The sequence below is a fragment of the Gambusia affinis genome, linkage group LG13 (assembly GCF_019740435.1).
Source record: "Gambusia affinis linkage group LG13, SWU_Gaff_1.0, whole genome shotgun sequence".
NCBI classification, from domain to species: Eukaryota; Metazoa; Chordata; class Actinopteri; order Cyprinodontiformes; family Poeciliidae; genus Gambusia; species Gambusia affinis.
This window is the reverse complement of record NC_057880.1, coordinates 3,788,199-3,805,368: the sequence shown is the minus strand read 5'-3', so window position 1 is coordinate 3,805,368 and position 17,170 is coordinate 3,788,199. Positions and strand designations below refer to the sequence as shown.

The 17,170-nt window shown below is 39.5% G+C and overlaps 1 protein-coding gene across 6 annotated transcripts in view; it reads left to right on the top strand.

Moving 5' to 3' along the window:
• ltbp1 (latent transforming growth factor beta binding protein 1) overlaps nucleotides 1-17,170 on the top strand; it is a 70,614-nt gene that overhangs the window by 29,224 nt on the left and 24,220 nt on the right. For 3 of the 6 annotated variants that reach the window (XM_044136258.1, XM_044136261.1, XM_044136256.1), the window contains exons 5-11: nucleotides 1,459-1,632; nucleotides 7,903-8,109; nucleotides 8,901-9,202; nucleotides 11,151-11,253; nucleotides 13,460-13,519; nucleotides 14,406-14,528; nucleotides 16,717-16,884. In XM_044136258.1, the coding sequence (XP_043992193.1) occupies nucleotides 1,459-1,632; nucleotides 7,903-8,109; nucleotides 8,901-9,202; nucleotides 11,151-11,253; nucleotides 13,460-13,519; nucleotides 14,406-14,528; nucleotides 16,717-16,884 (1,137 nt within the window). The remainder of the gene's footprint in view (nucleotides 1-1,458; nucleotides 1,633-7,902; nucleotides 8,110-8,900; nucleotides 9,203-11,150; nucleotides 11,254-13,459; nucleotides 13,520-14,405; nucleotides 14,529-16,716; nucleotides 16,885-17,170) is intronic. The other 3 variants (XM_044136259.1, XM_044136257.1, XM_044136260.1) reach the window with 2 other exon arrangements.

Here is a 17,170-nt window from a genome sequence, read left to right as displayed (position 1 = left end):
TGAAGATAATTGAATGTAACAAAAAAAAATTTAGGTAACTAATTAAATTACATATTTTAGTGATAAAAATTCCAAAATGATTGAGTGAGGAGAAAATCTCCAACTCCAGTATGTAGAGATGAAGAGTTGTTAAAAAAGCACTTTGTTTGATTTATTCTGAAATTTCACCTTAACAGGTACTTTGTTTCTACGATTGTTCTTTAAACATTAATACTTTTATTCCTATTAGGATAAAAATTAGATCTGACTAATTTTCAAAATAACACACAGCATCCAGTTTGCTTTTTTCCATGATGATGAAGTGTTAAGTTGGACTTAAGATCAAGCAGTTCAGGTTTCCCAGCTGACAGCAAACCAGACTAAATGACATGCATTTGATGAGGAAAAGGTTTTCAGAGGCTTGAGACCTCTAAAAAAAAGCACTGGAAAAAACCCCAACAAATTATGGGCTTGAGAAAAATTTGTGGTTCCAGTGTGTGTTATGAAAATCGGTTGGTATGTTTGGCCTGTGTGTTGTTCTAGTAGAGATCTCACCTGTACACATCATGTTTAAATCAGGCGTCCTCCTTTAAATACTGCATAATATTCTGTAAAATGTTCCTCTGGCTGCTCGACTTGGTTTCATAATTGTGCTGTGAACCAGCTGACAGGCGCTGCTCAGACACAGCAGAGCTCTGTGGAGACAGGGGTTTGGACCCGGCACACAGAACCCAGGAATAAGTGCACAGGGAACAGATTTGTAATAATGCAGAGAGACGTGAAGGTAACGGAGAGAATTAAAACAAAACTTAATAGAACAAAGAACCCTTTGATGCTAAAATGGGCAGAAAGACGAGCTGTGAATAACTCTGAGGTAGATATGAAGTGCCTTCAGGTATCTTTTCTTCCGGCCTTTTGTTCTGTGGGTTGGCATTCTTGAGGGTGGGGAAAAGTCGCTGCAGACGGAGAAACGAGTTGATAAGCTCTTCCCGGATTTATTTCTGGCTTTCAGGACGAACCGTTCAGTCTTCATGTGAGGGGAAGAAGTTCAGAGGATAGTTAGGTGAACCTGAAATAAAACCAGACAGGGGAAACAGGCACCAGAAGAACGAGAAGTGTGCACACAGGGGCAGACGTTGCTCGTCGTTTTGTCCCAGTCTTCTGATGAAGGATTTTGCAACAGCCCAGAGTTTTGTTTGCTAACCTCACCCACATATTTTATTTTTTCCTTGCGTCTCATTCACATTTTGGAGGCGCTTTTGGATTGAGTGGAGAGGGAGGAGTAACACGAGCTCTTTGAAGGAGGATCCACATTCTGAAGTTTTCCAGAAATGTTAATGACAGCATAGTTCAGTTCACTGTTTTGACTGGAGTCTCGGCAGTTCTGAGCGACCAGATTCAACCGGAGAGTAATTCGGCTTCTTATGGCTCTAACAAGACTCCCGCTGTCCCTCCTTCTGGTTTGTTCCGTTTTGTCAGCAGCGCTGGGGAACCAAACAGGAAGGATCAAGGTGGTCTTCACACCCACCATCTGCAAAGTGACCTGCGTAGGAAGCAGATGTCACAACAGCTGTGAGAGGGGAAACACCACCACCATCATCAGTGAGAACGGCCACACCACAGACACGTTGACAGCGCCAAACTTCAGAGTAGGTAGGTGATCCTGAGTCTGGCTGCTTCTGGTTCCCACCGCTATCGTCTCGTCTCTAATCATAAAACAAAAGTTTGGCTCAATGGAAGAAACGTATTTGAATTGTGTTGACATTGCTCAGAGAATTTGGGAATGATTGCCGGTCTCTGATGTTGTAAAGCCGTGAATTGCCAAAATCCATTTTAACTGCTTCGGATTTCTCTTTTTAAGAACTAAATGTATCGATTTTCAAATATGCAAATATAATCTATTTCTACTTTTTGTATGGCTCAAAAATTGAGTTGCCTTTATGCTAAAGTGTCTGTGGGACAGTAACAGAAAAGAGTTTACACAGCTGCCTCTGAAGGAATTACTGAGACTATAAAAGCAACAGTGTTTTTAGACGGATCTAAAGGAAATCTTTCATGCTAGATCATTCATAACCCCAAAGGTAAGGAGTTGTTTTTTATTTGCACACCTCAAAATTTAAAAGTGCATTCTTTTTGTGTCGGATTAATTTCAAATAATAATTACAATAATAATAATAATAATAATAATAAAAAACATGGTTAAATTGTGCTAGAAAAATCATTGTTTTACTTACTGCAAATTTTGGAGCTTTAAACAGCTTATCTATCATGACCAGAGGCGAAGTCACACTGTGTGTGAGCTAGAGCAGTCACTGTTTCACTACTATGCAGTTTACAAAGAATTTCATCTTAGTTTAAACCATGACAACATTAAGAATGAGATATCTTAAACAGTCTTTAGTGTTTTATGTCAGATATTAGTAAGATTAATGCAAGTTTCCTAGTTACCCGTTCTGACTGTGTAGTTAGTAGACCCTCATTTCCAGGGCATTTCCCAATGCTGATTCAGGTGGTCAGCTACATCTTGGTGAATCTCAAAAGAATCAGTCCTACCAGTTTCTATATTACAGTAGTCATGACTATTCCTCCACTGCTCAACAACATAAGCAGCAAAGTGTTTTGGGTGCAAAGAACCAGTGAAAGATCAGCTGCAGCTCACCTGTTTTTCTAAGTTAAAGAAGCCAAAATACAAGTACACAATGTCAGATGTCTGCACAAAGTGACAGTAGAGTACTGAAAGAGTATTTATAGAAGGGGCATATTGGTAGCAGTTCAGTATATATCTTAGCTTCTGTCTGGTGCTTCTATATATCTGATTCTTGCCTTCCCTGCATTGCTTTGGAGCAGAGTAGTTTAGACACTAATTTTGTTCATTTAGTGTCACTGATGTTGTGGCACTGATAATAAAAGGAGGACATGTGTTTTTGATTCTGGGTGTGAGTGGTGACTGCATTTTGCTCCTCTCATTGTGCCTTTGTGTCTGTACTGTGACATGTTGGCTTAGATGGATTCACAATATACAGTAGAGAATTGGATCGAATGGCATTTTAAAAGATCAGTTTCCAGATGTATTTGCAGGCATGTGAAAGAATTATTCATTTCTGTAGAATTTTTTCTTTGATCACGTAACGAAGCAGACTGGGCCAGACATTTGGAGAATTATTTACTCACCGGTCGCCACAAAAACCTTTACAACCACAGATGATCTCCTCTGGGGTCAGAGTTGGGGGGGATTGGGATGGGATGATGGTTGACTATGGAGGCTGACTAAGTTGCTCCTCCACTTCTATACCTTATGAAGTTTTAGTTGTTGTTTTTGATTGAAATGATCTGGTTTCTAGACAGTCAGCTGTGAGCTGCGACCATCCTGAAGCCGACTCTATTCTGGAAGTTTAAACCAAAGATCTCATGAAGCAGCTTCAGTGCTGTGGATGCCATTACATGGGAGTACTATTGCATGGATTCACCAAACTCTGTCTCAACCTGCCTCTGTTTGAACAAAGGGTAGCTGAGTGTCAGAGCAGAACAACTGAATTCTGCTCTGACTCAGCTGAACAAATGATTGGGACTGGATTAATGCAAGGTTTAAAAACGCTGTTAACCCTCCATGAACCAGGGAGTTCATCCCTTTCATGTCCAGATCAATAGTACTGTACCAAATGTAATGAATAACTAATGTCATTAACAACAGCTCTTGTACATCATCTCTGGGTGTACACATTTTGCGTTTTAAGTTGCCATAACTTCATATTCAAGAATAGAAAATGAGAGCAATTAGAAAAAAAACCCTAAGACAACATTAAGTGAATATTATAACAATTATTATCATTTAAGATATGCCAAGACTGTTAAAGTTTGTGGAATAGAGTTCACAAACTCTAATCCACAAATAGAGTTTGTGAAAATCATTAAGGTGTTTTTGTGTCATTTTGATACATGCTGTTCACTGAGCTGTTTTTTAAAATCTGAAATATCTGCTTCTTATTGAGGATTATTAAACCAAAAGTTCAGTATTCTGTTGGACCATATATTCCTTTAATGATAAATCATCTTGATAATTCATGCAGCTGTCCTTAGACATGGCGCGGTGCAACTGTTTTTCCAGTGACTGTGTAGACATGAACCTCGCTAACAGAAGAAGAGCACAGCCTGACAGCCTACGCTGATCTGATAAAACACTGGACAACTTCTGAAGGACGTACATTTGTGCTCTCAACATTTCACTCCAGAAGACTTTGTCATTTGTACGAGCAAAACTGACAAAGGCTCTTGTTTTTAGCTTGTTAAGGTAACAAAGCGCCTAAACCCCACTGCCGCTGGGTAGAGATAAAAAACTCAAGGAGAAACTTCATGCAGCACTGGAAGCTCTTTTAAATGTTCACAGATCTCAGTAGAATAAGCACCACTACTGCCGACCCGTTTACATCCACACAGAGAGACCGGTCACAGAAGTACTAACCAGATCACGCAGTCTGGCCAGAGGTCATTTGTTGTTTCATTTAGGAAGCAAAAGGTGGCAGCAGCAGCAAAACACCAGCTCCTACAGCCAACTCTGTTCTCTTCCTCCGTTTGGTCCTCCTCATCTTCATTACCTCTTGTGATTGCTACAATTTTGATTGATTTCATTGCACTCATATTAAAAAAGCTGAAAGACATTACTCATCACTGTTTTGGCTTTACGGATCTAGTGCATTTGGACCATTATATGTCATTTACCCAGAATGCATTGCAGCGTGAACAACATGGGAATTTCTTCGCGTGACAATATCTTATTGAAATGTATAAACACTAAACTGCCTGCAGTATTATTAATGTATTGTTTTTTCATCTAAAATAAGTAGTTCTCAAATAAAGTTTATTTTACAACTAATCATGGATCCTTTTAAGGGACTTTGTAGATTATAGTATTGTAAAAATATTGAAGTCAATCGGCCTGTTGCTCTTAAATAACAGAAGATTCCAACATAAAAGTAGTGGTGATGTCTTTGTTGCTTCCTCTAGTTACGACGTTCTACTTAGTAACTTTCCAGCCAACATCCGAGCTTCTCCAAGTATGGGCTTTATTTTTCAAAATACATTTTAAAGATGTTTGTCAAGCCACCATGTTGCAGAGAACGGTTATTTTTTTCAGCTACATGGACATTTCTAGGACATCCTCAGCTCCGTTTTCCCTCCAGGTTAAACCACCTCTGTGCTGCCTAGCCACCCTCCATATCCTGGTCTTAATGTTCAGATCCACACTACACTTTGCACATGTTCAGAAGCAAAGCTGATGACTTGTGTTCCTGCCCAGGCTTGCTCTTGTTCCCGCCCCTCTCCTGTAAAGCCCTTGTCCCTCTTTGTGCCGCCTCTCTCATCTGTTTAAAAATGAGCAGAACTGAACCAAGACAATGGTTGATCTGAAATCCAAACTGAGCTAAAGGGACTGCAACAAAATAAATCACACTTGCTATGTTATCATACTTTTGTTATGAGAGAAAAGAGGAATCTGAAATGAGTCATGATACACTGAAAGCAAAAAGGTGGATCTGGTTGTACTCCTTTCCAGTCTCTAATGTTCTTTGCATCTCCTATCAGAGTTGTCGTGACCACATGCTCTGAATTTCTGTCAGATCTCAAGAAATTCAAAAGATTGAAAGTGATAAAAGTTTAAACATGACCTAACATTTAACATGGTCTTCTAATAAACCTCCGTTTTACACCAGATCTTGAGCCTGTAGATTGGTTTGATACTGAGGCATTTAACCTGATAATCAGCTGAAGAATGATAACAGTGGCAGCCCAGTTCTTCATTCATCTGTCAAGTGTTTATAATGCTTTAAAACTTGAACTCTGTTGGTTGACCGCTGCATTCAACAGTTTTCCTGTTAAACATCCAAGTCTACTGATGGAGGCCGAATGTGTTTCCTCTGTAGAGAATTTAGAGGGAACTGGGAAGACAGAGGAAACCTGATCTTTGCTTTAATTTATCTTCCACAGCATTGTGCTTGCACTGAGCCAGAACCCGTTATAATCTTTAAAAGTCATCTTGAGAAATGGTTCTTCTGACTTTCAGGGGTGCTTTTAAACATTTCTTTTGACGTTTTAATGGATTTCCAGTCCAACCGTTTTCAGAAGGAAGCTAATGTTTACAGCTGTTCAGAGAGTTAATGTGATCCTGCTTCCAGGAAACTCTGTGTTCGTGATGGCTGGGCCTGCTCAGCACAAACAGGCCCAAACAGGACGTTTGTGCTGAGCATCGTGTAGTTGATAAAATAATAATGATAATAAAAAAATTCCCTAAAGTAAAACGCAACAGTATCCCAGTGTCAAGACACAATTTGAAAACGGAAATGAAGAACCTCTAAAACAAGTGGCAGCAATTGTTATATTGCTGTTGCTAAAATAGTATTCACAATAATGTTGCCTGTGACTTTTATTGTTACAAATGTTTTCATGCACAGCCACATAACGACAATGAAGGAAAAGGAAGAGTTCTGACATTTTGTGTAAAATGAAAATCATCCATTTAATATGCCTTAAATTTCTCCATTGTTGATCTGTTGCTACATGGAGACATTTCTAATAAAATAAAGTGATCCTTAAGCAGGAAGTGTGTTTTTGATGTATAATAATATTCTGCCTAAAAACTCAGCTTTGTGAAAGATCTGAAAAGTATCTATTTTTCTCCTGGTATCCTGAATGTTTCTAATTAAATCTGATGAGTAAGTGGTGATGAGGGTCATGGTTTGGACAGGAAGCTAAACCAGTAATGCCTTTGATGGCTTTAGTCTGACATGAGTCACAATGGCTGTGCTTCTGTGTGTGAATCATAAGTAGTGCTGCTTTCTGACTGGTAAGTGTGAGAAATGAATCGTTGAGATTGGGATGAAGCTGGAATCAGGGTTGAACCTCGTCTGGTTTGGCTGTTTTGTCTGGAGCCTCATCAGACTCTGTTAGATAAGTCAGCAGTGGAAACTTTACATTTTTATATCTGACCTCTTGTTGGGTATATAACAATTATATTTCTGCAATTAATGGCTGGTCTGCCTGTTTTCAGTGTAGCATTTTCTGTTTGTACATGCAGTGTTTGGGAAAAGAAAGTATATCTTTCTTATCTTCCAGTTTTACAGTTTTACATGAGAAAAGGTAATATGGTTTGTGCCAGAATTATTTAATTCCAGTGTTGTCCACAAATTTGAAATCCAAATCAAATTTAATTTTGATTGATTTTGATTGAAACTGTGTGTGAAAATACATACACAAGATGTGTATGTATTTTCACACACACAAACTCTGCATGTGAAAACTATGTTCTCATTCACATTCATTCACTGTATATAAAAACTAAGTACACCCCATGTTTCAGCAACTCTTGAACTACCAAAAACTTACAATAGTTATTTTTTTGGGTGACTATGTCAGACTTGCTTATTGAGGATTTTTGGCCCACTCTTCTCTTTAGTTATTTTAGCTTGTTTTAAAATCACATCACTACGTTTACTAAGGTTATCGTCTGGACTTTAACTGGACCATTGCAGCACCTTTTGGCCTTCAGTTGTAGATTTGATCCTGTGACTGATATCATTGTCTTGCTTTGTAGTTGAGCAGATGATCCCATATTCGACTGTATAATACTTTGGTATGAGGTTGTGGCTGTAAGGGGCCGACTAAGGAAGCTCAGACAACCAACCATCCACCACCCCATTGCTCCAAAGTGGTCCAGTCCAAACATCGATTTCATCTGTCTTCTTAAAGAAGTCTTGTGGTCTTTGGTGGTAGCTGAATGTACATCCTTAATTATCAGCAAACTGTATTTAAGTTGAATGGTTGTCAATATTAAGAGACATTTACTCTTTCAACTCTTTATTTGTGTTACTCTGAGAGGATTGTTCCACCAGCAGTTCCTGCTCTAACATCTTCTTTTTTCTCTTGTGTCCTCAGTGGTGTGTCACCTGCCGTGCATTAATGGTGGTAAATGTAGCGCCAGGGACAAGTGCCAGTGTCCCCCGAACTTTGCTGGCAAGTTTTGCCAAATGCCCGTTCAAAATGGACACCAGCAGCACCAGCAGTCGTCTGTGGCCTATGGCCAGCCTCAGATTGTCTCTACACATACCCTGCCTCTTACATACAGCCATGGACAGACGCCTGGTCAGTAGACACTGCTGTTATGTCAGTTCTACTTTTGAAACCTGTGTTTGGTTATTTATTTCAACTCTTGATATGCAGACCATTCCTCTGTGATTGTGAATGAAGGATTTTAATGATTCATGCTGTGCCTTTGGTTCGTGGTCCAGATCAACTATGTGAAGTGCAGCTTGAAAATGACCAAAGCCTTCTGCTTCCAGAGCTGGAATTAAAAAAATATTTTCATTTAAAAAATATAGATTTTTCTCAAACTTTAGCCATTATCAAAACATTAGTATTTTTTTAATGGTATTAACTTTAAGGGATTCTCTTTTCTGTTACCTGGTTAAATTTCTAGTAGAGCTTTAGAATGTCTGTATGTTTCTCTGTTCACTATACTGTAGTTGTCTGGTATAGACAAAAAGGATCATGGGTAATTTAGTTGATGCAGCCCCATTTCCTCACTTTGTCTCACTTTGCTTCCTTGTTAAAAAAAAAAAAAAAAAAGAAAAAAGATGCATCCATGCTGACTGGAGCCATATGTCCCACCTTTAGGGAACGGGTGAATGGATGGGAATATGACTGAGCCATAGTTGCACATATGGAACCAAACAGAATTAGAATAAAGTGTGTTGAATTTATCTTAATGTAGCTGGATACTGATTTGATTAGGCCAAACATACAATTTGAAGAAGATTCATAATGGTAGTATAAGACTTTTAGATTAATTTAGACATATTCAAAGGCTAACATAATATTTTCCTGATACCTGTTGGTTATTATATCTGTAACATCTATTTCTTGTATCTCACCAGTGTTCAACCCAGGCATTGTTAACATCCACATCAAACACCCCCCAGAAGCCTCAGTTCAGGTTCACCAAGTGTCCCAGTTGGACAATTACTCCAACAATGGGCACCAACAGCAAGGGTCCCACTCCGGCTCCTCGTCATCCAGCAGCTACAGCTACCGCCACTCTGAAAGCAGCCAGAAGGTTCAGCAGCACGTCTACAACATGGTTCATCCCAACCAACATGGCTACAAGGTTCCCCATTACCAACCCGTCGCCTCCAAGAACACCCTGGGTCGCTGCTTCCAGGAAACAGCAGCTGGTCAGGTAGGCCGTCAGAGATCAGTACTACGAGTTACCGTCGTGTCACACAACAGGCAGCTTTTCACTCTGTGTCTGTGTATGTATCCTCACAGGAAAAAGTTGTCGCATGTTGGAGTGTTGCTATGTTTTGACTGTTTCCAGATTACCCTAATTTCAGAGAAATGATGTGAAAAAACAAGATTTGCTTATTTATTTAGTTAAGGGCAGTTTGATTTAAATACATGCCCGTTCTGATAAGGTCTCTGCGTCCTGTCAGTCTCTGTCTCGCTATGTTTCCATCCAATTGTGAAGCAAAATACGACCTCGCCACAAAAGAAAATGCTTATTAGGCGTGTTTTTAATAATTAGTTAGTCAATCAGGCCACGCTAAGCATAATTTCGTCAGATGTCGCTGTTGCAAATTGCTGAAAAAACCCCAAAAACAAATTTAGAAATGGATAATTTCATCTAGTAAGGTACATACTCAACAGGCCATCATAATCTATTTTTACTCATAATTCTTTTAAATGACAATACTTCACTCAGCTGTATTTCATTTTCAAACAGTTTAATTAATATTCAACAAGCTGAACAGAGAATCCACACCATAAAACCACACATCAAGCAGATACATGTAACTCACACTTAATTCATAAACATAGACATGGATTACCAATTTGTCTCAGAGTTTTGATGTCAATCTTGAGGCTGAGTTCACACTCTGCAGCTGCACTGGAGACTGGAATTACAAGTGGCAGCTAAAGTTTTGAAATCAGGGAACATCTCTCAAATTGAAGTGGTCAGAAATTGGCCAGATTCAGTGAGCAAAGGAGGATGCACTCTTTCTGCATCAAGCGCTCTCCAAAACCTCTGTAACTTTTCAACCTGCTGTCAGTTCCTGGATAGCGAGAATTTATTTGGCAAATGTGTTTCCATCTCCATTTTTGCGCATTAACTCTTTTTTTCTGCAAAATCCAAAAACCATCTCAAGTGAGCATAAAGACTTTTTTAGGAAGTTTTTCGAATTTTGACGTTTCCATCAACCTTTTCTAATGCGAAACTTTGGCTACTGATGTTTAAAAAAGTTCCCTTTCCAAGGACAGATGAGCAGGTTGGGGGGGTTGGAAGCAGTCACAATCTGCCATCTGCTGGATGACCACTTATGATAGGACGGTTGTGAGAGTTGTCATGATGTAGGATCAGAGGTTGCCTAGGCTGGAGACAAATTTAGAAAGGCAAATCTGAAATAGCTTAGGCATGAGCAGAGGAGGTTAGTGAACATTTTGGACAGACGATGTTGAATGTAGAGCTGCTGGAGAGGAAGAAGAGGATGTGGCATTGAAGGAGGTTGGTGAGTTAGAGGAAGGTTCTGCAATTAGACTGAGGCGGAAGCAGGTGATCTACAGCCGCCCCCCTAAAAGGAGCAGCTGTAAGAAGCAAAACATCAAGTTAGAACCTAAAAGCAAATGTCTGCATGGGAGTTTGCTCCTTCCAGACTGCAGCCTGCTTTAACCTTCACACACCAGACGTAGTAAAATTCTTCCACTGAAATGTGTTCCACATCTGTCAGGCCAAGGTTAGCACAAACAGACCACAGCAGGTTGTTAAAATGGACATCTTTATTGTGTCACTGCCCGAACAATACAACCTGAGTCCAGTGGATGGTACTGATATCAGGTCCTAGACAAATAAAGAACAGATTCGCTGGCTGATGTGGAAAGAAATATAACTCCGCTGGGTTTTCAAGTCTTAAATAGTCATGAGCAGGTCACATTTTGTGAGGTTGTTTTTGCCATAAAGATAAAAAGTTGCTGCTGGCAGAAGAGGAGAAGCATCAAAATGATTTGGAGAGGTGGAGGTTTAAATGTGTGTGACTGTAAATAATCAGGGATGGAGAGAAAGTTGAGCACAGATGCACTTTGTGCTTTTCTTTATGGAATAAAATAATAATCCATCTTCCTTCCATCTGCAGTGTGGAAAGGCTTTGCCAGGGCTCACCAAGTTGGATCAATGCTGTGCAACTATTGGGACCTCCTGGGGCTTCCACAAATGTCAGAAGTGTCCAAATAAACCTTGTAAGTACAAATGTTCATCTTTTTCTTTTATCAATCGATGTTCCCTGATATCTCCAAATTGTTTAGTTATTCAAGTTATTTTGGAAAATTCTGTATATGGCAACAACTGCAATTTCAGGAGAAGCTTTACTTCAAATTAAACTTTAGTCTGTCGCCTTCACAATGGGACAAAACTAATTGTCCAGTTGGCCACTTCATGCTTAGTTTCCACTTTGTGGTACGGCATGGGTCAGTGCAGTTCGGTTTGATATTTTATGCGTTTTCAGGAGAGCATTTCTACCGCCACACTCTAGTAAAAAACATTTACATGTGTTGTTGCTGCAAGTAGTGGCATTTTTCTGTCCTTCAATTAATGGAGAGTGTTGTGAGATGGCAGCAGGTGTAACTCTACCATACCATTGTCTTGTGAACCAACAACTGAAGGAGGAACAGGAATGGTGTGGTACATAAAGGTCGGTTGTATTGACTGCTTTGACTCTGGAAACAGAGTAAATAGCATGCCGCACCGCACCGACATTTGCTGTTCCACTCAGAGGAAACGAGTCTTTAATGTCTGTAAGCTCTGAGCGTGTCAAACTGTAGTCAGACCCCTATTTTTGTGAACACAATCTTGACCAATGAAGTTGATCCTGATTCTGGTTCCAATAATAAAAACTAAAGCACTGAACATACAGGTTGCTCTGACCACAGGAGTTATTTCCAGAGAGGAAAGGGACTGGATGCCATGGTGGCGTGTGGTGTCAGCCCGGGCCTCTCAGCTCTTTTTATAGAGTTATACAGAGTTATGAGGGGGAGCTATGAAAGGTCCTGTCAGTCTTTTTATGTAGCAGCTAGCTATTCAACACTACTCCTTTTATAGATGGATGGAAGCTTTAAAGCCAAGGCTCACCATATAAACCCAGGAAGGCTCCATTGAAACTCCAGTAAAGGATTTTGATTAAAACTCTTTCCCCTGCAAGGTTTTAATTGAAACAGGTTGGTTACACCTGCATTTTAATCCGGCAGTTCCATTTTAACATAAAAGGTAAAGATGCTGATAAAAACTAAAGATTAGGTTCATTATGACATCTTGAACCAAGGATCTTTGTTCCCAGGTTGGAATCATTACCTGGGAATGATTACTTTCATTTTTCTCAGCAAAAATGTTACTTTCAGTAGGTGGATAATTCAGATTTCACACATTTTCTTCTGATGGATATTTGAAAGAGTTTGTGTTTAGTGGTAAGTAGTTAAGCTCTTTGAGATGAATACTTATTTCATGTACATACAGTGGGAGGTATTACACATCACAGGATTTGTCTGCTGTTTTTTTCTCTGCAAGAAAGGCAAAGGTTTAAGTTCAGACATTTTTTCCCCCTTCATTTTACAGTTGACTGTGAAACAGTCCATTGTGCTTTAGAGACATTGGTAGCTGGTAGTTAATTTGGATTTCTTGGTCAAACAAGTGTTGCTTTGTTGCCTCCCACAGAAAAAAGCCTCTGCTTGCAGGTATTTGTGTACCAGTTCCCTGCTGGTGGCCTTATCCAGCAGCTTGGCAAAGCTTGGTTTCAGTTTCGACTGCAACAGAAAAGAGGTTCTCAGAGCAGAATTCAACTCACTGGAAGTTGTATTGCTTTCTGATTAATATTTGTGCGTGTCATTCATACCTGCCTGACCCTGTTCTAGGTTAGGATCTGGGTTGCAGGGCGTCCCGGTTATCATTGGATGAGAGCTTGGGGTCTTCTATCACTTTTACAAAGACTCAATCATGCTTTGGACCAAACAACCAGCACCTCTGACCGATGTGAAGGGAATGCCTGAAAAAGCAGCTTTTATGCCATTCATATTCCCATTTCTCACGCCGTCTTCCTACTCCTAGCACAGTATTAGGAACTTTTAATATTGCAAAATGATTGTTGAACATTGCAATGATGATACCAGTTTTTCTTTTTTTAACCATCATTATAGTGTCCCCACCTCTCTTGCTCGGCTTAAAGACATTAAAGATCTAAATGAGCTGTTGACATATGACTGTAAACCAAAGTGGTCAGAATAAGCCAGTAAGGCACGTGAAATTATCTGAAAATTGCTACAAATGACAATCTCTGTTCCTTAACTAGACTTTAAAGATGCTTTCTGTTCATTGTAGAAAGTGTGTGCAGTTCTAGAAACTCATTTAGACGCTCATAAAAGATTTATGAAGCTAACATTCCAGTTGCTTCCTCAGCTATCCCTCTGATAGACTGTCCTCCAGGATATAAGAGGATCAACAGTTCTCACTGCCAAGGTAAGAGCTTCACCTTTTAATTATTTTTTAGTTGTTCTAGTTGTTGACCTTCTATTTTCAACCGTGAATCTTTTGTATAAATTTGGACCAAACTAGCTGCAGAAGCCACACTTTACATGTGTGTAAATTTATGGCTTTAACATGACAAACTTGGATGACTTTATATAGAACAAAGTAAGACATTTTTATTTCATCACTGTTTGTTGCTGCAACATAAGTCTGTGTAAAATGTAAAAAGGACTGAAAGGTGTATATTTGACACCTTGTCATGGTTCTGCCTCGTCTTTTGGTACGTGACCGCTGAAAACCCGGCAGCAATAAGAAAATACGATGAAGGGATGAGTGAAACACTCTGATTGTGAATTTGAGCAATCTATTGTAATATAAGCTGCAGTGCTGAAGTGATTAATTTTAAATGCCTATTTCTATAACTCTGAACTCACTTTGCTGTGGTTTCATAGGAAAGAAGCATAAAAAAAGCATCTTCATTCAGGGAGATGAACATAAAATAAAATAAAATAAAGCAAATAAATTTTTACCCGAATTCTTTTTCTCTGACTTTTTAAAAATCGGATAATACTTAGATTACTGATGGTGTTTGACAAAATGAAATATCATGTAAAAACAATGTGTGCGTTGTTTTTATATGACATTTAAAAATGTGGTAATGTGTGCAGATAACAGTGATGTTTTATAGTTGTTTGTTTATGCAGGTTTTAGCATAAAGATTTTCCTAAACATGTTAGCGCCTAACGGGAGACAAGAGCTAAAGTTGTTCAACATTTTGATGAACACCAGTAGAATCAACTTAAAGATCACTTCATGATTGACTCTTCAAAAGAACTCCCCTCGATTGAACATGTTTTCCATTTTTACCAACTGACAGATGTGGATGAATGCCAGCTGCAGATGGTTTGTCCTAACGGAGACTGTCTGAACACTGTGGGCAGTTACATGTGTACATGTAAACCTGGCTATGCCCCCGACGCCACTCTCACCAGCTGCATCCGTAAGTCCTCCAGTCTGCAACTCCAGTGGTTTCCTCTGTTTGACATATCCATATCCATAGCAACCAGTGGCTGCGTTAACACATAATAAGTGTGTGTAAATCTGGGTCTGTATTCTGCTAATGTCGAGAAACACAATTTCGTAATTGCGTGTTCCCATTAAATAAGAAGTTAAACTAAAATCACATGTGAATAAGCTTGTTCAGATGATAAGTCGTTAAACATTAGGCAGCGATGGATGTGAACAGTTAAATGAGATATATTTATAACTCAGCCATGGCGCTAGCCCTCATCATCTTATCCACCATCTATTCAGTCATTGGAGTTATGCTTGGGAGTGGATATGTATGCAGCGTTTTGGGGAAATTGCAGTCTGCGATTTAACAGAAGAGCTATGGATTTAACACCTTAGCATGACACACAACGTTTTATGAACTGTGTGATGTTGATAGAGCTCTGGTGGAGCCAGATACACATTGTCAGAAAAAAACAAAACAAAAACAAACCATCATCCTACTACCACTTCCTGTCATTTTCTTCTAGGTTTTTTGCCAGTAGTTCCATCATGTTGTTAATCACGTGACTCGTACGATGCAAAAAAAAACACAAAAAAAAACAAGTGTCTCTATGTGCAATTTGGTGTACTACATCTAAATTAATATCTCATATCTCATCCTGGAACAAAAACTTTTCATTGAAAACTTTTTTTTTTAATTGCCAGGTTTCCATTATGCAAATTTATTTTTGCACGTTCATTTTGCACAATTTTATGGTAAATGGAAATGCAACTGGTGATAAACTCTAAGTTTGGCTTGTTTCCATACTCTTTGAAGTTGATGTTTCCTCCCACATTTCCTGAGACTGACTCACTGCCAGAGACATATGGAGACAATATAGGTTTGTTTACCAAATTACAGTAAAAAAAAACAAAAACAAATCATTTTGACAGTGAGTGTGTGTCAAGCATCGGCGCACCAGAGCAGAGTGTGTGTGTGGCTTTCAAAGATTAAGACAACATAGAACCTGAGTTTTCATCACTGTTCTCTTTAGTATGTCTTTAAATTCCTGACTCATATTATTAGTGTTTTTGTTGCTTTTATTGACACAGTTACAGGATTCTTAAAACTAGGAAATCTTCACTGGATTTAAAATTTGATGCAGTTCCCCTTTTCCAGCAGCACAGCTCTTGGATTTGTGGAACGTTCCACAAAGTTGGAGGCTGAATTACCTCTTCAGTGTGTCATTAAGTTTGGCAGAGGCCTCATAATGAGCCATTCTCTTGATTCAGGTGTCAAAAGGACACACCTGGAGAGCAGCTCTTGAGGACTTGAGATGGTGACCCCTGCTGCATAAGATTCAGATCTGAGTACTGAGACGACTAAAACTGATTTTATGACTGGTGATGCATTTCTGGGCTGATTTAGTCGGATGTTGTGTTCTACATCGCAACCTCTAGTGAGTTTTCTTTCTAAAGCCATTTTGTAATTATTTAATAATTTATTTAGCCCTCGAAGACTTCAACAAGGTTCCGGAGCATCGTAGACCCTCTACCTTACCTACCTTGTGCATTGTGATTTTCCAAAGGTTCATTTTTTAGATCCACCTAAAATGTGTGTTCACTAAGCAAAACACACAGATCCAGTTAAGATCCCAGAAGAGTTTAACAAACTCAGTGTTTACATTTCTTGACAAAACAACAGGAATGTATTTCCTGGCAAGCCTAAGTAACTGCTTGCTGTGTAGATACCATCACAAAGCCACTCTTTGCTGTTGTCCTGTTAATAGTGACCTCCTGCATGCCTTGAACTCAGCCAGCATCTCTGTGTTAGTGCATGACGTATTGGCATTTTTCTTGTTTTCTTCCAACTTGCAATCTTTTCTTTGTTTTGTGGACATATGTTTCTGTTTTTTTTGTTTTTTTTTCTTAGCTTTGACTGTTTGGAGATCAATGATGGGTTTCTGCAAAACCACAAGAAGTCGTTGTGGAGAACCCAGCAGTAGAATGCTTGTTTATGTGCCGGGGTCTTTTTTTTTTTGGAGTTGTGGGCGAGGGAAGGTTTACTCTGGTGAAGGGAACTGCTTTATTTCTTCACGTTTTGTCCTCTCTCTTCAATATGTGTCTCCTACGCTTTGGTCTGCCATTTCCTACACCTCCACGCTCTCCGTCCTCCTCCTGATGCTGCTCTTCAGCCAACACACCTGCCGTCCAGGAAGAAAAGGGCGCTTGCTTCCGCTTGGTGAGCTCAGCGAGGCAGTGCTTACACCCAGTGTCTGCCCAGCTGAGCAAGCAGCTTTGCTGCTGCAGTGTGGGCAAAGCCTGGGGCCCTCGTTGTGACAAATGCCCCCCTCCTGGAACAGGTAAGGCTCCCAGAGTATTTATCACTAAGGAGCGTCACCACTGGTCCTTCCTCCCAGCAGCTGTGTGACTTTATGACCATCATTAATTAATAAATTAATCTAAAGTCGAATGATCTTATCAGGTGACTAACAATTAATTGACAAGCAGCCATTTTCTTAAAAACTTGAGTTTTCTCTTGTGTTCAGAGGGTCGACCGTCTTTCCATCAGATGAAGGGTTACATTTTCCACATTATGCTGAATTTTGAAAAAGGAAGCATGGAGTTATATTTAAAAAGAAATAAATG